General features: G+C 44.0%; 1 protein-coding gene across 4 annotated transcripts in view; it reads left to right on the forward strand.

The window, feature by feature from the left end:
• The window catches only part of dgkg (diacylglycerol kinase, gamma), a 172896-nt gene that overhangs the window by 36299 nt on the left and 116212 nt on the right, over nucleotides 1-20385 (forward strand). For 2 of the 4 annotated variants that reach the window (XM_033618182.2, XM_033618184.2), the window contains exons 3-5: nucleotides 1253-1329; nucleotides 13504-13524; nucleotides 15459-15609. In XM_033618182.2, the coding sequence (XP_033474073.1) occupies nucleotides 1253-1329; nucleotides 13504-13524; nucleotides 15459-15609 (249 nt within the window). The remainder of the gene's footprint in view (nucleotides 1-1252; nucleotides 1330-13503; nucleotides 13525-15458; nucleotides 15610-20385) is intronic. The other 2 variants (XM_033618185.2, XM_033618183.2) reach the window with 1 other exon arrangement.

The following is a 20385-nucleotide window of genomic DNA, read 5'->3' on the forward strand; positions in this document are numbered from 1 at the left end:
AATTCATAGAATGTCTGAAAAGAGTGAAAAATACCCTTCACAGGTTTTTAGAGCTCCATCATGGGGCAGCAGCAGCTCAGTTCTTGGGTTGGGAACCAGAGGGTCGCTGGTTTAAGTTCCTATCTGGGCCAAATATTGAGCACGGACTGGCAGCTGGAGAGGTGCCAGTTGTCTAATCATCAGCCCAAGAGATTTCCAATTTACAGTGATATAAATCAGAAAAGCAGCAATTCTCCACAGCTGAAACCAGAGACTTCAGATTTTAATTGATTGTCAAAGAATTTTTCAACTAAACATCAGTAAATTGATTAATTCATAATCGCTGCAGTTCTCCTGTGAAGCATTGATATTATTTTCAGTTGTAACGTTGGTGACTTGAGTGCGTCTGATGATGATTCATGCTCATCTTCATGCTTGCGGATCACTAACCACATTGTACTGACAGCTAATGGCAGCCGAGCAGCCTGAGCAGCGGACGCTCTCTAATCACGTCTCTCATCTTACCTGAGATTGTGCTCTCCTCCATCTCTCTGCTCCTGTTATCGTGGACGTCCACTGCAGGACAGAAATAGGGACGCGTTACAGGCTGCAGAGCACTAAAAATAATGAAGTGTCGCCCGTAGTTGATTATGAGCCCTAACATGATTGGTGAAATCAGGTCTTGAGCGTGTGCATGCATAAGTGTGTGTGATAATGACGGTGGATCTGAGATGTGTCCGTGCACACGTGTACATTTGTCTCCTGTAATTGTCTGACAAATGATCGTGGGAGGAGGTCATTACGGGTAGTGTTCTGGACCCGGGGCTCTGTGACGTGTTTGTGTGCGTGTGTGTGTGTGTGTGTGTGTGTGTGTGTGTGTGTATGGTTATGGGATTAGCATCTAAAAGTGAGAAAGACACCATGTCCCCCTTTTTACTTTTCACTAACAGGGTGACTCACAGGCTCAGCTCCACTGATGCAGCACTTCCTGGTACAGATGAGTATTTATCAGGACATCCATTAATGAGATGCAGCATGTTTATTCAGTTTGGAGAAAGCGTTTATCCGAAGGAACATTTCGACTAAGAGATGTGATTATAAAGACAGCTTCAGGAAATGTTCTCGCTGTGTGTGTGTGTGTGTGTGTGTGTGTGTGTGTGTGGCACTGTGGGGCTCCTTTGCTTAAAAATGCTCCATGAGGTTTTCAGAAGTGAATCAAAGCAAACACGTTGCAGCAAATATAATAAAACAATTCGTCTTCTTTCCTCCTCAGACTCCTCCAAGAAGCTGAAGGATGTGCTGGAGGAGTTTCACGGCGAAGGAGTCCTCTCCAAATACAACCCAGAGCAGGTGTGTCTGCACCACAGTTCCCTCCGACATTAACCCTCGCCCACTTTTATCTCCTCTGTCACATTCTGCCTGATATTCTGCCTCTGTTCTGTGCGCACACAAACACATGGTGTGACGTTAACGGATGCTAAAGTTCCTCTGATTCAGTGTAATATCAGTCACCAAAGAGCTTAGTCATTCCCCCAATTTTTAGATAGAGGCTGTGGTGGAGACGCACCCTCAGCATCAACTTTAGCACCTGACGTCAGCAGATCAGCTCCCGGCTGAACTGGAGACTGTAAAGACTTTTTTATTCCGTCGTCTGGACTTTGGGCAGCATCACTAATTTCTTGTCGTTTATTTTCAGTTTGGGCTTTTATCTCTCCCCCTCTCTCCCTCTGAAACATCACAAAGCTGTTATTCAGAATGTAGTTTTTGCTTCAGTCGCTCAGTGCTTGTTGACAAAATAATCAGCTGCCAGTGAACCCCTGGTCAGTGGAGTTTTATATGCACAAGATTTGATCCCGTGTGAAACATTTAGGGAGGTGTTGTGAGCAGATTTATTCACTCTGCTTACTCACTTTTTGTTTTGTTTTCCAACCCTATCACCAGCAAAAATGTTAACATTGTACATTTATGCAAAACCATGGATGCGTTCACATTCATAGGTTATTATGTTGCTGATATGTTGAAACATTTCAAGACTATGGTTAAGTTTAGGCACGAAAACCACCTGGTTATGGTCAGGAAACAATCATATTTTGGCTTATGACACCTGGTGCCAAAAAAGCAGTAGGAGAAGTCTACAAAATGTCTTTGTAAAAAACAATTGCATGTCATTGCCCTATCCTGACGTGCAGCAATCTTTGGTTAAAAACAGTCGCTTTTCATGGCACTCTCCCTGCTAGAAAAACAGAGACTGGTCACTAAAAAACACCCTCATTTGTCAAACATAGCTCAGATCTGTGGAGGGAATTCATTTGGAAAACTATTTAAGGTTCTTTATAACTCCCAGAATTAAAAAACCACAAAGAAACAAACCTGGACATAGTCAGTGCTGGAGAGTGTGCTGTAACGTACAACCCATCCTCACTGTGACCTCGTCACATGTCCACGTTTGGTCATGGACTTTCCACGTCCACATATGACGTCCAAGGTACCCTGGGTGTGTTGGTTCTGGGACGCCGTGTCAACTTCAGCCTGTTACATGCATTGTCTGTTTTCAAAATACACTTCTGTTTTCACAGGAAATGTACAGATTGCATACAGTCTCTTTCAAAATAAAAGCACTATGTCGGTACAACACCGAGAATTGATGTGTTTTTCCTTCAACAACACACACAAGGTTAGGTTGTAGTACAGGTACAGGGTTTGGCTTTACAATCTTAGGGGAAGCAAACGTTGGTCTCCTGGGTGAAAGTCTGTGGTAGTTGTAAAGAGTAAAGGGTCTCCAACAACCGCTGAATGGATAGAAATGGTTCGGAAATTTATGTCATAGAACAATTTACTTTTTCTCTGAGACAGGCCGGGTTTTATTGTTTGTTGGTCTGCAGCTTGGCAGGGTCTCACCTAGGTGACACGCCATCCACCGTCCTTCCATCAAAGTCGGCTCATATACTACCTCTCCCTATGCAACATGGATACGATACATTTGAAACATACAAATGTGATCTTTTCATAGTTTGCAGAAAAGTACAATGCCAACATTTTCTCCTGGTGTGTGCACTGTTATTTGTCGTCTCATAGTGTCAGCTCACCAGGAACAGTTTGACACTGTAATGGAGGTTGGCGAGGAAACATTTTGATAGCAGGAGAACAAACACTAGCTATACATTTTAAATATTACATTGAAAGACTTATTGAGAACCACTGATTTGGATTGTTTTGGTGGTAATTTTGAACCTTTCTGAACTCTCTGCCCTTTTTCTGCTGGACAGACACTAAACAGATATATGAACGCAAAACTTTTGTCTTCACCCTAATTTTCCTTAGTTGAACTAAGACTGCTTCCATGCACACAGAAGACGTTTTTTCTCTCACATTTTATGGACAAATTTGTTAAAGCCTGTGTCAGTGAGCTCTTCTCCTTCTCCAAAACACGTGGTCTGCAGTTGTGAGGCCGGTCGGATGTACTGCCAAATTAACCGACACAAAGTGAATATTCAGTTCACGAGCAACAGCTCTGGGGCTCATTCCAGCGATCAGCATGCCAGTGGCACGCTCCCTCAAAACTGAGGACATCTGTGGCACTGTGGTGTGTGACAAAACAAGAGAGGCTTTTTATCATGATGTTCCCGAGGCACACCTAATGATGCTGTTTAATTAGCATCTTGATGTGTCACACCCGTCAGGTGGATGTGTTATTTTAGTATCACTAACACAGATGTTAACAAATTTGAGACCAAAATTTGAGAAAAATAAATCTCTTATCTTTTGCTGAGTGTACAGACAGTTACATTCATAATATAAGCTGATTGGCTTTGAGCTGCTCATTCACCAAACATTTTCACTGCTGCACCGTTCACGAAAACAGCAATATTATGGTATTTAAGGAAGAGACTCCATCTGTGTTTCATCTGGTGTGTGTGTGTGTGTGTGTGTGTGGTACACAGCCAGCTCCTGCGCACTAGCTGTGTGATGATGTTTTTTTTCCCAACATTACAATATGCCGATCTGATTAATAACCACAAAGCTACCATACAGTGTGAACTATAACTCACTGTCAGTGTCAGGATCTTGTCTGGTCAGTCAGTGGCTGAGGATCTGAACAGCAGCCTCGCTCATTAAATATATGACCTCTGTGCTCCTTCGAAGGTTCAAAAAAGTGTAGTATTTTTTATGACGTTAGCAGGAGCTATCTTTATATGTTGTGTTATTACTGGGTTTTTCTCTGCAGCGTGACCGACTGCTCCTCTGGGGACAAATAAAGTTTGACTTGACTTATTTCAGGCGAGACTGCACTCTGTGGGAAATCCTGCAGCAGAGTCATACATGATGATTTTTTTGGTATCATGACACAGTGACCATACGGAAATAAATAAATAAACTGACAAATTAAATTAACATTTAAAGGATTATAGTATTCGTATTTATCGTACAGTAGATGATCAGTTTTTTTAAAGTAGATGGTGATGTCCAGTCTCGACTAACTTAGACGAGTGTAAACAACATTAATGCAGCAGCATCTCATGTGCAAAGTGGCATGATGACATATGTAAGGATTTTACTCTTTAACAACTTTCACCATTGAAATTATTATTAATAATAAATAATCAAACAGCAGTTACTTTCTTAAAACATCAGCTTCTCATTTGAGCCCAGATTTAATGGACAGCTGCTGACACGTTTCACCTGCACATCATCCAAATTATTGACGCCCTGAGAGGCAAGGTGGAAACAACAACAGCAACAACAACAACAACAACAAAAACAGCTGAGGAAACCTTGGCGAGCAAAGCAACCTGGTCTCACTCCAAAGTCATTAAAATCACGCGCTTGGTCAGTGATTTCCAGCATCAGACACCAATGAAAAAAAGCTGTCCTTTGTGTGTGTTGGCTAAATGTAACTGTGTGTCTGTGTGTGTGTGTGTTGGCAAAACATAACCACGTGTGTGTGTTGGCTAAACGTAACCACGTGTGTGTGTTGGCTAAACGTAACCACGTGTGTGTATCAGCTAAACGTAACCACGTGTGTGTGTCAGCTAAACGTAACCACGTGTGTGTGTCGGCTAAACGTAACCACGTGTGTGTCTCGGCTAAACGTAACCGTGTGTGTGTCGGCTAAACGTAACCATGTGTTTGTGTTGGCTAAACGTAACCATGTGTGTGTGTGTTGGCTAAACGTAACCACGTGTGTGTGTCGGCTAAACGTAACCACGTGTATGTGTGTGTTGGCTAAACATTACCACGTGTGTGTGTAGGCTAAACGTAACCACGTGTGTGTAGGCTAAACGTAACCACGTGTGTGTGTGTCGGCTAAACGTAACCACGTGTGTGTGTTGGCTAAATGTAACCACGTGTGTGTGTGTGTAGGCTAAACGTAACCACGTGTGTGTGTTGGCTTAACGTAACCACGTGTGTGTGTGTGTCGGCTAAACGTAACCATGTGTGTGTGTTGGCTGAACGTAACCACGTGTGTGTGTCGGCTAAACGTAACCACGTGTGTGTGTCGGCTAAACGTAACCACGTGTATGTGTGTGTTGGCTAAACACTACCACGTGTGTGTGTAGGCTAAACGTAACCATGTGTGTGTGTTGGCTTAACGTAACCACGTGTGTGTGTCGGCTAAATGTAACCATGTGTGTGTGTCGGCTAAACGTAACCACGTGTGTGTGTCGGCTGAACGTAACCACGTGTGTGTGTTGGCTAAATGTAACCACGTGTGTGTGTCGGCTAAACGTAACCACGTGTGTGTGTCGGCTGAACGTAACCACGTGTGTTTTAGCTAAACGTAACCACGTGTGTTTTGGCTAAACGTAACCACGTGTGTGTGTCGGCCAAATGTAACCACGTGTGTGTGTGTAGGCTAAACGTAACCACGTGTGTGTGTTGGCTTAACGTAACCACGTGTGTGTGTGTCGGCTAAACGTAACCATGTGTGTGTGTTGGCTGAACGTAACCACGTGTGTGTGTCGGCTAAACGTAACCACGTGTACGTGTGTCGGCTGAACGTAACCACGTGTGTTTTAGCTAAACGTAACCACGTGTGTTTTGGCTAAACGTAACCACGTGTGTGTGTTGGCCAAATGTAACCACGTGTGTGTGTGTAGGCTAAACGTAACCACGTGTGTGTGTTGGCTTAACGTAACCACGTGTGTGTGTGTCGGCTAAACGTAACCATGTGTGTGTGTTGGCTGAACGTAACCACGTGTGTGTGTCGGCTGAACGTAACCACGTGTGTGTGTTGGCTAAATGTAACCACGTGTGTGTGTCGGCTAAACGTAACCACGTGTGTGTGTCGGCTGAACGTAACCACGTGTGTTTTAGCTAAACGTAACCACGTGTGTTTTGGCTAAACGTAACCACGTGTGTGTGTCGGCCAAATGTAACCACGTGTGTGTGTGTCGGCTAAACGTAACCACGTGTGTGTGTTGGCTTAACGTAACCACGTGTGTGTGTCGGCTAAACGTAACCACATGTGTGTGTGTCGGCTAAACGTAACCACGTGTGTGTGTCGGCTAAACGTAACCACGTGTGTGTGTTGGCTAAACGTAACCACGTGTGTGTGTTGGCTGAACGTAACCACGTGTGTTTTAGCTAAACGTAACCACGTGTGTTTTGGCTAAACGTAACCACGTGTGTTTTGGCTAAACGTAACCACGTGTGTTTTAGCTAAACGTAACCACATGTGTTTTGGCTAAACGTAACCACGTGTGTGTGTCGGCTAAACGTAACCACGTGTGTGTGTCGGCTGAACGTAACCACATGTGTGTGTTGGCTAAATGTAACCACGTGTGTGTGTCGGCTGAACGTAACCATGTGAATTTGTCATTGACGGACAAAAAAAAAGTTAATCCATGGTGTTGAACTGACGTAGTGCTTTTAATTTGAAAGAGACTGTATGCAAACTGTACATTTCCTGTGAAAACAGAAGTGTATTTTGAAAACAGACAATGCATGTAACAGGCTGAAGTTGACACGGCGTCCCAGAACGTCAACAACCAACACACCCAGGGTACCTTGGGCGTCATATGTGGACATGGAAAGTCCATGACCAAACGTGGACATGTGACGAGGTCACAGTGAGGATGTGATGGAAAAAGCAGAATGGGATACATTGTAGACGTTGCAGGAACAGAAACACACAACATGATAACACACGGTCCCAGATGTGCCGATCGCTGGCGCTCTTTTAGGCCTATAATGTAGTGTATGATGACAGGACAACACACAAACAATTTTGGGGGATATTTTCCTGGTGGCACACTGGCGAAAGTGGATCAGTGTGAATAATGTAATACAAACAGTTAACAGTTTATTTTGGGTGGTAACACGTTACCTGACATTGTAGATGTAATAATATTACACATGATCCTGTTGGTAACTTGTTGTATTACTTTGAGTTTTGAGATTAACTTCATATTTACACGGGCTAATTTCATGTCCGTATATCTACTTCATGTTGCTCGTGTTCTTTGTATTTAGTCATGATTTAAACTGGTGCCTTTTTCTCTTGTTAATGAAGAGAAATGATCTGTGTTGGAGGGGGCGATTGATGGCTGTGTTCAGCCCAAACATCTCTGCTTTCACGTCTGATTCCTCCCCCACAGTTTTGGCTAAACGTCCATATGGTTTTTATAATGACTGATATCATTTGTGTCCTCATGTCACATTCCTTCCTTCCTTCTCCTGGCATCTCTTCTTCTTCGTCTTCTTCTGTACGTGTTATATGTTTCCCTGTTCTTCACTCCTCTCTCCTCCCTCTTCATTATCACCTCCTCTCTGCTGTAAGCTTCTCCTCAGTGTTTGTGATGACATGACTAACAGCCCCGCCGGACGTTGGGCGCCATAGGAACCAGACTTAATGCTCATGTAGTCTTTCTCAGACCACACTGTCACCTGGCGCCACGATGACCACTGTGGCCCTCTGCCATCCATCACTGTGTGTGTGTGTGTGTGTGTCTGTAATGACTCATCAGTCCCTTGTGCCAGCTGTAGTGGAATCTACTCAGCCAGCTGGTGACAAAAGAAGAGCGTGACCTCTTTTTTGTGCTTTTAATTCAATTATTTCCAACCAGAGTGTCTCTGCCTCTTCTGGAGGAGTTTAAAAAATGATTAAAGACAATAGATACAAAGAAAGAACGATGATGGACACTGTCAGCCGTCAGTAACGTTGGGTTGTCTCAGTTGAACAGATTAGGAAAAAACAGCAGCATCAGAAACATGCACAGACATTTTGAGGGGCTGTTGCTCCAAAAAACGGGCAACATTTCATGAGCATAATTTGGCCTCACTATCCTACATAATGGTCATAATTCCCTGTTTGGCCATTACAAAAAAATCTAGCTTCAAAACCTGGCACACTCCCCGGGGGCCTGGTTGAGTCAAGTTTGAGTTGCTACAACCGCTGAAGGTCCGTCTCCATGAAATATAACCACTACAGTAGTTTATAAAAAAGCAATGTGGGCAGTTAAAGAGAAACAGCTGCTTTTCAACCAGCTCTGTGTCCCCAGGGGTGTGTAGATTAACAATGTTTGACCCCTCCAGCCCTAATTTTCTACTCTTAAAATCTGATCCATGGAGCTATTATATTCCTGAAACTTTCTTCAAGCTGAGAAAAGCCTTTTAAAAATCCCTGATGTCATCGCAATGTAAAATCTATTAGCCGAGCAGGGACTTGCAGGCGGAGCTAGTGTGAGAAACACTATTGCACATATTAAATGGGCCACACGCCGCGGCTGTATGTGCAAGGTGAGCAAAGACTAAATAGGCGCCATCTTGGGGTTCGGTATCTTGTTGTTATTATTATAATACATCTATGGCCAGCACCCGACTTGCTATTTACCACAGCAGGAGGCTGGCAGCCAGTTATTGGTCCTGACATCCGGCAGCCTGCTGTCGTCATGCAGACGTGGGGATGGTTTCATCAGAAATATGTGTGAAAAACAATAGGCGCCTCTGAGTCGCCTCATCTCTGTCCCGCAGAGACATGTCTATTAAAAAGTAATAACAGTCTGGATGATATGCTGATTTAATTTGGTCTAACTTTAGTAATTATAGGCTACTTGTTTTCATGCAACCACAAGAAAATAATACAACTATTATTCCCCTCCCGCCATCAGAGGGGCAGCTCAGCCAGAGAGGGCAATGGGCTGTTGTTTGGGCAACTTCAGCCTGTCCTCGTGCACGTTCTTGTGCAGCATCATAATTGATGGATGAATGAGTGAGAGGCAGCGGCTGTACATCACACCCAGAGGGTTTCCCTCCACAGCAGTTAAAGGCTTCGTGAGGCACGACAAATTTATCTCTGTCGTTTAACTGTGCTTTGTTTTTGTGACATAATTGATGGTGTCACATAAAAATGTCCTAATTTATTGTCATTTAAAAAACACTGTCAATATAAAGCAATGTGAAAGCATGGTTGCTTCATGTTGTGCTGTGGGATATAAGAGATGAGGACAAACTGCAGATTGTATCATAACAGTGACAATATTCAAACAAAACCAAGAGAAAGTAAAAACCCGTCACAGAGCGTGAGGCAGTTTGTGACAGTGTTTGTTGTTGCAGCCTGCTTGTTTTGAATTTTAAAAATAGCTGAAAATCAGATTTTAAAAAATCAATCAGACAAAAATCAATGTGAAGATCTAATCATAAAATGCTCTTTGCAGCAGAAACACTATTTTTTCATTACATTTACAGACTCTGTTTTATTTTTTTGTGAGGCATTTTTCGACCTGCCTGATCTCGTTGCAGGAGGAACCTGTTTACAAATTATGATGAGCAGTGTCATCTTGCAGCAGCGGAAATAAAATGTGTGTCAAAATCAGTTTTCTACATAAAAAACCTGAAACCTCGACATCTTTCTCAAACGAAGAGGTTCTTATCCCCTTTGTTCATGTCTCCCCTCAGGAGGAAGGTGGACGCAGCTTCTCACAAATGTCATTCTCTGATTATGTCGCACTGTCGATGGACAGATCTGCGCTGCCAGTCGACAGGACGGTCGTCCCTATAGTCTTACCTTTTTAATGCCAAGAGAAAGTCAGTGGAATCGTTCAGACAGCGCTGCCAAAATGAAAAAGATTAAATGAACCATGTAAATGTGTTATAGCTGCCCTTGGGAGATATTTACAGATTGGCAGGCTTGGACGTGAGCCCGCTCACAGGGAAAATAATCGTGGGTTAGACTCTGGGGTAAACGTGTTTTCCACAGGGACGAGAATTTCCACAAATGCATCTGTGTGTACTTACATTCAAGGCAACACAGCTTTTTATTTCTTATGGTGATATATCTGCAGTGTAGTATGTGAAAAGAGTGTGTGTGTGTGTGTTTTCTGTGGCATGTGAGCATATTTGTCTGAACCTGCCGTGCCGCTCGATGCACAGCAAATTAAAGCCTCTTGGTTTGTTTGGCCAAATAAGGAGAAGAGAGCGATATGAATAATGCCTGGCTGGCTTTGGGAGCTCTCGGGGTTAGGTCAACACTGTGGAGCCGAGGGAGGATCCTCATCACGGTGTGTTCCTCTGTGATAGGCGTCAGTTACAGCAGCTTCACACCCGCTCAACAGAAGCACGTTAGAAGCATATTTCCACTGACGTGCAAAAGGGATCAGCTTTACTTAGGCCTATTTTGGTGTGAACCAAATGTTCCCTGGGAGGAAGAGGGTTTAGTTTGCTCATATTGCAGCCTTATTATGTTTGCTCAGTTTATTTGCATTTACTTAGAGCAGAGAGGAAATCTTGACCACGTGCAGCGCACAGAGAAAGGATTTGTCAAATACTGATGGGGCCGATGTGATCTGGAGCTAAAATGATTAGTGCAGTGATTCACGACCTGGGATACATGCAGGGCGCACTACTGTCTGCCAGGAGGCACTTGGAAAGATCATGAAGCAGCTCAACAAATCTGAAAAATTTGGAGTAGTATTTGATTCAAAGAATATATCCACATATTAATCCAGCTGTAACAGCTCAACACTACACGATGCAGTGATGTAAGAGTGTGTGAAAACTAGTTAGCAAGCGATCACAGAAGTTTAAACACTTGAAAGTGATAGGAAGATAGTTAAAATAGTTGGCTTGTGGTATTAGAGGCTAATGATTAGCTGAAAGTACTGACTAACCAGTTCAAATAATTAGGTCAAAGAAATAAATGGTTAAAACAGCTAGCTAATGCCTGCTACACACTACATGATATTAGCCTGATTCTAGCCTGACGCAGCGACATACAGTCCATCGTTTCATCTCGTGTCACGTGCCATTGTAGACGACAACCAACGCCGCGTCTGGGACGCCTCACGACGTCCCAACAGAAAGTCTAGCATGTTTGATTTTCTTTTTGTCTTCCACAACTTCTCCCGTCACAGCCGTCACTTTGACCAATAGGAACACAGAGCGATCTGTTGCCGTAGAAACTGTAGGACAACAACAGCAATCAAACTCACAGATAGTGTCTGGGCCTTTACTCAGCACAGCTGCAGAGGCTACCAGCTGCATCTCAAACACACCACATTAGAAACAGGACGTCATTTATTATTCCCTCTGTATATTTTTAGATTTTTACTTTTTATCCGCTCCCGTTTGCCTTGATAAAGTTCATGCATCGCGCCGTCATTTCAAACTCAACACAACCATTATCATGTCAGCTAAGAGAATCCCTTCATTTTCTAAAAAGGCTTTTATTGTGAAACATTTGCAGGAACTTGTTGTGGAGGATTCAGTGACTTGCATGTTTGTGTATAGTACTGCTAGGCTGACCAAACGTCCTCTTTTGCCCGGACACGTCCACTTTTCACGTCCTGTCTGGGCGTTCGGGGGGTTTTTATAAACTGATGATAATGTCCGGTTTTCCGTGTGTTTGTGTGTGTGTGTTAGAGTGCGGCACGGGCAGCATATTTCTGTCCGAACCCGAACCGAGCCCGACATTATTTAATGACCAAAGCACTGAGTTTGTGTCACACAGTGGTTACAGGCTATTCAACAGGCCGGGTGTGCGCCGTGGGTGCTCAGCTGCGGAGAGGGAGACCTCCGTGTTTGAGACAGGAGCAGGAGGCGGGAGGTCCAATGCTTCCAGCGAGAGGAGAGGGAGAAATAAAACAAAATAAGATAAAACAGGAGAAACCTGTCTCCCTCTTTTATTTTATTTTCAGCGTTTAATCAAGGCGGAGGCGGGCGGCTGGAGGTCCGAGACTTCCAGAGAGGGGAGAGGTAGAAACAAACAGCCAATGTGTGTCTGTGTGTGTTATGTTCAGGTGTTGTCACGTAAATAACAGTGCCCAAGCAACAAACAGGACAGACAATAGGATTTTATTTATTTGTACACTACATTTTCACTGAAAACTGACCGAATCCAACCCGAGCCCGAATACAATTTATAGCTACATTTTTGACCAAACCCGGCCGACCTGTCGGGTACCGTCGGGCTCGGATCACCACACTCTAGTGTGTGTATGTGTCCCATATTGGGGCCTATCTGAATTTCTGTCTTTGAGAGATATTATTTTGTAATATAACTGAATTTTCTATCCATACATATAAATTTAAAATATATTAAAATTATAAGGCATCTTTGAGTAAACTGCGAGTATCATTTAAGCAAAGCATTGTGAACACAGTATCTGGGGTTTTTGGAATTTTGATGGGCACTGTTTTTGGTAATAAAAATAATCATTGTGACCCTAATGTAATTGCTGTGTTAACCAGCCTGGCATGAGAGATGTTATAAGAGTGCTGGTGTGGGGAGGGCACAGATCATGGGAATTTGGCAGAATAAAATTCAGTTTAATGATATTATATTTTTTTTTTACCATTTAAACAGTACAAATTTTGGCTAACCAGTTTCTGATGCATGTTGTGTTTTGGTGTCTACACTCATTTTAATAATGTGAACGGAAACAATAAAACAATACTTCTAATCTGCCTCTCTGCGTGTGCATGGTTGGCGAGCACCAGGCAACGTTCACATCACTTTTTTATTGTTTAGCAAAAGTGCAACAGACTGCTCGCTGATTCAGATCGTTCTGTCCGACGTGCTGCTATTGAGCTTTAACAATGGCCCTGTTTACTTTGGGTGTGTCAGTGCGCCATGATTCCAGTGAGTCAGCATGCATGATACCAGAACCTGGATCTGTTTCAGCGAAATGGAATCTAACCATCATTATTGCTGTTAGTTTCATGTGTGTTTGATGAAAAGGGATGAAGCGGGAAAATCCTGATCAAAAGTTCTGCTGAATCACACTTGTGCATATTCAATTCATCACATTTAATTTGGATTTGAAGGAGCATGTGGTCAAGATCGCCTTGAAGATCTGTGAAGGGCTGAATTGTGCAGCGTGATAGCTTCAGTCTTTACAGGCTGCGACTGAGTGAGCAGCTCAGTGAGAACATAACGGTTCCTGCAGACGTGAGGAGCAGTCAGTCTGCTCTGCAACCGAACCACCACCACTGACACAAAGCAGCTAACCCCTTCTCTTCTTTTACCCACTCTTCCTTCACTCCTTCCTCTTCCCTCTCCTCTTCATTGTCCCAACCATTAAACAGAAGCAAGACGTTCTCAACCAAGTAAGCCTCAGCCCGTGGGCTCTGCATGCTGTGTGGTGTCTGTGTCAGCAGACTGCATGCACATTCTGTCCACTAACATAACATAACCCCGCCTTATCCGCCACAGATGGTCTGTCGCCCTGCCAGAGGGGAAAAGGCCAGAATTCACAGGGTCGTTGAGTTGAGTGCTACTATGCACTCACCACATGGCAGTGTGTGTGTGTGTGTGTGGGGGGGGGGTTTGCAGGAGGTAAATGGAAGGAGCTCAGGAACGTTGACGTGACATGTTGTGCTGTCTGTGCTGCTTTCTTTACATTTTCTTTGAACCATCAGGCCTCTGGAGGTTTTATCTGGATGCAGCTTCCAGCTTCCTCCAGTCTGCCTCTGCTAACTGTCACGAGACGGTTCACCTCAAAATCAAAAATACGTAGCTTTCCTCTCACCTGTGGAGCTATTTATAAATCTAGATGCTTTTGGTGCAAGTGTTGGAGATATGGGCCGTAGAGATATCTGCTCTCTCTCAATATACAATGGATCTAGATGACACATGACTCAGTTACTCAAGATAATCCACAGACTTTGTTGTGAGCAGTTTCATGTAGGAACTATTTTCCTTTTTCCGAAATACACCCGCCAACTGAATCATCACGCAGAAGGAAGAAGGAGATGAAGATATGCATTAAATGGAGAGGTGTCAGAGCAAGAGGGCTGCGTTGGTCAGGCGCCCCGTGCAGTTGGGGGTTCGGTGCCTTGCTTAGGGGAGGAAAACTGGGACCTCTCCAGCCTACGAGTGTTGATTTCGTTGAGGAAAAGTCACGAAAATATTTCATCAACAACCTTTTTCTGTGATGAAAACAAGATGATGACAAGCTAAAAATAGATCTTGATAATAAAAATCTATGTTTCATTTTTGTTGATGAGACGAGACAAAAATGGTCCTGGTGGACTGTCGAACATTAAAAGCCGAGAACGGCCGTGCTTGTAATTATCTTCAAATGCAGCATGTGCGACAGGCTGGTAAACTCCAGTAAATAGTCTGCACCAGGATGTTTGGGTTGGTGCGAGTTGTGAGCTGTAACTCAACAGTAAATAATCAGCCGTGTGTGTCTGACTGTGGATGGTGGAGCTGCTGAATGGATTTGTGGAGTTTGTTAGTTGCAGCGGTGGCTGTTAGCAGCTAGCTCCGCTCACAGACTTCACAGCTTCACCCCGCAGGACTCCACTCAGTCCGGACTGGAGAAGGTTTGTGGGTTGATGGTGTTTGACAGGCAGGTAGGAGGCTCAGTTATCTGTGAGTGTAGCTGTGCTGTAAGTAAACAGTCTGAAGTCAGATCAGTTTTCTCTGGTGATTCGATTGGTGGGTGTAGTTCGGTAGAAAGAAAATAGTTTGTGTGTGAAACTGCAGCAACAAGGTCTGTGGATTATCTTGAGTAACCAAGTCATGATTTCTGTACAGAGACATTGATGTTGAGTTTTGAGCTCCACAAGCTGAGTGTCATCTAGTTGTGTTATACTGGAGAGAAGTCAGACATCTCTACGGCCCATATCTCCAACACTCTGCAGCTCACACCAGAACTGTCTACACTGATAAACAGCTCTACAGGGAAGAGGAAAACTATGTGTTTTTAATTTTGGCGTGAACTGTCTCTTTAAAGAGATACTCTGTGGTCAGCTGACCGGTCTGACCTTTAAAATGTTGCTGTAAAATCTATTTTAAATGTTTTCTCTTTAATTGTTTCAAACCATATTGTCATTCAGCTTCAGAAACTGCTGACATTTCACCCCAAACCAACGCTGCAGACCTTCATTTCAGGGCCTACATCTAAAAGTCCATCACATCTCTCTGCTTTCTTGTTGTAATAAAATCAGTGTCCATCGGTGGTTGGTGTAAACCTCACTCACATGTGTGCCTCAGTAATGTTGTTAACCCGTTTGCTCTTTCCCTCTCTGTGCAGCCCATTGATTATGAGGGCTTCCAGCTCTTCATGACCACTTACCTGGAGAATGACATCCCAGAGGAGCTGTGTCAGCACCTCTTCACCTCCTTCAAGAGCAAAACAGGAGGCTGCTCTCCCGACCAGTCTCGGGCAGGAACAAGCTTACTGGGTAGGTTGCTTACTGCATCTTTCAACAGCACTGATCACATCATTCACAGAGATATAACCCATGGCTTTCAGTATTGTTGGATGGGAGGTTTTGAACAGGGGTCAATCTATGCTTTTTCCATAATCTTCATTTAATATAATTGACAGAATGTTCTTCTGTTGGCTTCATATTTAATCCAGAGTATTAAGGACTACATTTACTTGGCGTCGTTGAGGATCTTTGATTTGCAATTAAGCCAATCAAGATTATTATGGTATGGATTCAAATGTAGCAGATTCACCAGCGACACGTTCGTTCTGTGAACTCTACTCCTTTCAAGTGTAATAAAAAAATGGGTTTCAACATTAGGAGTGCTGTTAACGCAGAATTCTCACCCTACCTATGATATGTAACTTAGAAACAGAAACATCAGAAATGTTTTGCCTCCTTTCAGTTGGCAGAAGTGAACATTTCGTCATACTCAACATTTGCTGTTTTGGTTTGGAGACAGTTGGAGAACAGTTAGATACAAAATAGGACGTAGGCTCTACCGGATGAGTTTTGTCCTCGGCAACTGTCATGTTGCTCCCAAATTGTGTACAGACATTTAGGCATTCTGTCTCAGAGGACTTGAAAAATAGCCAGGTTATAACAAAATAAAAAAACATCACATTTTACTGTTAATCTTGTAACCGCTGAGAATATTATGACCAGTTAAGCATGTAGCCCAAGTCTCTAGTATTATTTTGCTACTCTTCACCAATAGGTGCTGGTGGGACAACCCAGTTTCACTCCCAAGTCGTTGAATACCAGCGCTTGGTCAGTGACTTCTAGCGTCAGACACCGATTAAAAAAACCCGTCCTTTCACATCTGCATGATATGCAGCCTGTCGCAGTTATTGTTAAATGGTGCCTGGTGGCATCAGGGTTGAAACACAGCAGGACAACAACGAAAGTTAACGCTGCGGAAGTCCAGGTAGGGCGGGCAAGAGAGGCTGTGCTGGGTCCAACAACCACCAACCTTTACTCAGGAGGCCGGTGTTTGCTTCCCATGAGATTGTAAAGGCAAACCCTGTTCTGTTTTCCTAAACCCAACCACATGTGTATGTTGTTAAAGGGAAATTTCAGTTTATTTCAACCTGTCTCCTATCGTCCTAAATTTGTTTCAAGTGACTAGTGACATAAAAATAATAGTTAGCATGTTAGCCGTTAGCCTAGATACAGCCGGGGCGCATAGTAGCGTCAGACCTGTTAAAACATAAGTGAACGGTCAACCTTCAAGTGCAAAGTTAGTCCACTAAACAAGCTTTTTTTCCACAAAGACCGCCTCATATCGTTAGGATAAATGTCAGAGAACATATAGAAAACGACATGTAAACGTGTTCTCTTACCTTACCGGTGTGCTGCCATGTTTGTTTACCCCTTTAGCTCCCCCCCCCCCCCCCCCCCCCCCCCCAGGTTGCCCCGGAGATAAACCCTCCTTTAGCATTGTTAACTATCTTATCACTGTTAACGCTGTCAGCAGTGTCAGAACGGCTAATGATGCTAACATGATGTGCAGTGCTGACAGCATGCCTGCCTTCTGGAAGCTAAAGAGACGTGAGTTGAGTTAGCTGCTAACTGCTTTTAGAAATCCTCCGGTGATAGGTGGCACACATAAAAACTTTTTTATAGATTTATTGCATCTGCTGACGTCTCAGAGGTGAAACATCTCTGCCTCTCCATTCCGTATTTGTACTTTTCATACAACGAGGCTGCCATGAGCAGACGGTGTAAAAGGGCCAAGTGATTTAACTCCTCCTGATTTACTGCAGTGTTTTTTCTAACTCGTCACCTTTGACCTTTTCTGTCTCTGTCCACACAATGCCAGGTCAGAGCAAAGCCAGACTTAGACCATTTAACAGTGACATGAAAATAGTTTGTTTAGTTTGTCTGCAATCTTTTTTGGGGTTGAGAACAAAGATTAGTGTCTACTCACTTTAATGCATGTGCAGTTCATGTGTTAGTCATGGCCGCAGCAGTTAAGTTGTCAGGCACATAGACATCAGCTGTAGACTTTGCAAAGGGTAAAAGTTCAACAAAACAGAGTGTGACTCGAAGCATCTGTAGGACATCAAGGTTTTCTTTGTGTCTGCAGAATCACTCTGACACCAGAGATGATCATGTGGACTTCTATTTTAATGCACACATTAGTCCATCTCATAATGACGCTCTTTCTTTACTCTAAAAAGAGACCAAAATCTGATTACATGAGGACTTCACACCGACCAGATCTGAAGACCGAATCTTCAGGTGTTGATCACTGTCACCCTGCTCCAGGTGCAAACTGTGTGAGCCTCGGTCCGTCCATGTGAGTGCTGTGTGGGCCGTCACGTCCTCAGTGCGGAGCAGCTGAGGAGACAGATGGACTGTTGAATTAGAAATCTATTTCTGTGGTGAAATACTTGTGGAAGTAAGAGGCAACAAGTGTAGAAAGGCTGAATGTGAGTGTGTGGTTTTGGGTCGCGGCGTTGTTGCCGAGACTCACAGTGTCTCAGATCAGTTTGTGACGTCTCTGCTGTGTCGTCTGTCTTCACTGTGAGTTTTCTAATGAATGTAGAGCTGGCAGTAAAGACATCTTTTCTGTCTCTTCTGTCTCATGTATCCTCCCTTCCTTCAGAGGGTCTTTAAAACTGAAAGGTGCCCTGTGGAGTTTACTTAACAATAAACAAATGTTCAAGTGTTATTAACCAAAAGGTATTGTTTGTATCCTTGAAGTCTAACAAATAAAGATGCAGTTAATGAGGAAAGTTTTAGGGCTATGACTAACACGTGTTCATTAGCGACTACTGTGACAGTTGATTCATGAATTAACTGATCAATTGAGGAAAAGCAGAGGGGCCCCAGGACAGAGCCATACTGCCAAATGTAATACTGCAAATAGAAATAAAGTTTTCTTTGGCTAAAGTGGTCCTGACTGAAATAGTAACAATGGGGACTGTAACTTTCTAGAGCTCGGTGCAGCATCTTTAAAGCCCCTACAAGGAACTTTAATTTTGAGTTGATTTTGGCGACCCTGTGGACAAAAGCGGTAGTGTTTTGCCGGAATGAAGCCTACATTTCCCATGAGCTCTAGCGTGTATTGTCGTAAAGACGCTTACCTGGCTCGCACCTGTGTTTGTTTTGGGGATGAATGAAACAACAAGACGGGAAAACTTTGCTCCCGCTCCTATCGGGGATCCCAGCTCACCTCTGCCGCGCCTCAGCTCCATCTCTTCGGCGTAAGCGCCACCGCCGCCGGGGTAAACGCAGCGGTCGGCTGGTAAGGCTGAAGGCCTGTTTGGCGGGCACTTCCACGGCTTCTTGGACTGAGTATGGAGCGGTGTCTCGCCTCTTTATTTCTCGGCACTCGCTGGACCCTGTAGACGCCTGGCTGGTACCTGTCGTCAGCCCGGATGAGGTGTTCCAGCCCCGTGGCCCCTGCTCTCCTCGTCCCCGCTGGCGCGGGGTGAATCTGTGCAACCTGTGGCCTCTGTGTGTGGTTCCCGGGACAGCTAACGCCGTGGACCCGCCGGCTCCTGCCAGGATTGGGCTGGTAAATGCTAGATCACTAGCGAACAAAACGTTTATCCTGAAGGATTTCCTGACTTCCCGAGGATTGGATTTTCTCTGTGTGACTGAGACGTGGCTGACTGTTGGTGAGTCCAGTGCTTTCACAGAACTTTTACCCGATGATTGCTGCTATTTTAACTCCCCGCGGATGTTGGGTCGAGGAGGAGGAATAGCGACTATTTATAAGAGTCACTATAAATGTAAGCAGCTAGGTAAGATGACGTGTGCCGTCTGAGTGCCGTAAATCGTTTCATCCTGGAAGCGACCTGGGGCGGGCCCGGAGACAGTTTCCTAAAGGTATGGATATACACTATATAGAAATAGCTTATCTTCACACCGATGGTCTCATTTGCTGTTGTAGGTCACGCACAGACATCAGCAGAAACCAGAGACTTTTGCATATCCAGTTAAAAGTTCCTTGTAGCGGCTTTAAGTTCTTGTCTTAACCAGTTTGCCATCACAGCAGCTCAGTTGTCAGGAGAAAATGTTGGCATTGTGCGTTTCTGCAAACCTCACATACATTGCATTTGTAGGTTTCATACGAATCATATCAACGTTTCTAAAGTCACATAGTGAATGAGCTGACTTCGTCGCAGGGAGGTGGAGGTGATGGTGGAAGGTGCGTCACGTAAGCGAGACACCTGCCAAGCTGCAGACCACAGAGCAGGTTGGAGACAAACCAACAACAGAACCACTTGTGTAGCGGGTCATCGCTGTGTTCCCAGCGGCTTCTTAGACACAAGACTCAGTTGTTTTTTACCAAGAGTACGTAGATATACAGCTCATTCTATGATCAGGAGAACACAACAAGTAATATTTTCAGGGTATTATACACTAAAGAAAACATAAATATTATCTTTAATTTCTGCCAGTGTATCCCTGTAAAGCTCACACACTGGTCCTTTAAGTGGTTGGTGAGGATTCTGTGTGTTCAGGTTCTCAGAGGGAGCTCACTGACACAGCCTGCACTGACACCTGCTGGAGATCTTGTGTAACATGATGTGAGCTAGTCTGGATGCAGCTGTGCTGATTAAATCCTGGAGTATCTTCTGGGCCCAGATGTTCAGGAGTGATCTGATCGCATTGGATCTTATTTATTATTCATTTATTTGGATCCCCATCAGCCACTACCAAGCTGGCAACTACTCTTCCTGGGTCAACACAAGCAAACATGACATCATGTTGTAAAACAAATATATAATTAAA

This window comes from Epinephelus lanceolatus, chromosome 14 (genome assembly GCF_041903045.1).
Source record: "Epinephelus lanceolatus isolate andai-2023 chromosome 14, ASM4190304v1, whole genome shotgun sequence".
Lineage (NCBI taxonomy): Eukaryota > Metazoa > Chordata > Actinopteri > Perciformes > Serranidae > Epinephelus > Epinephelus lanceolatus.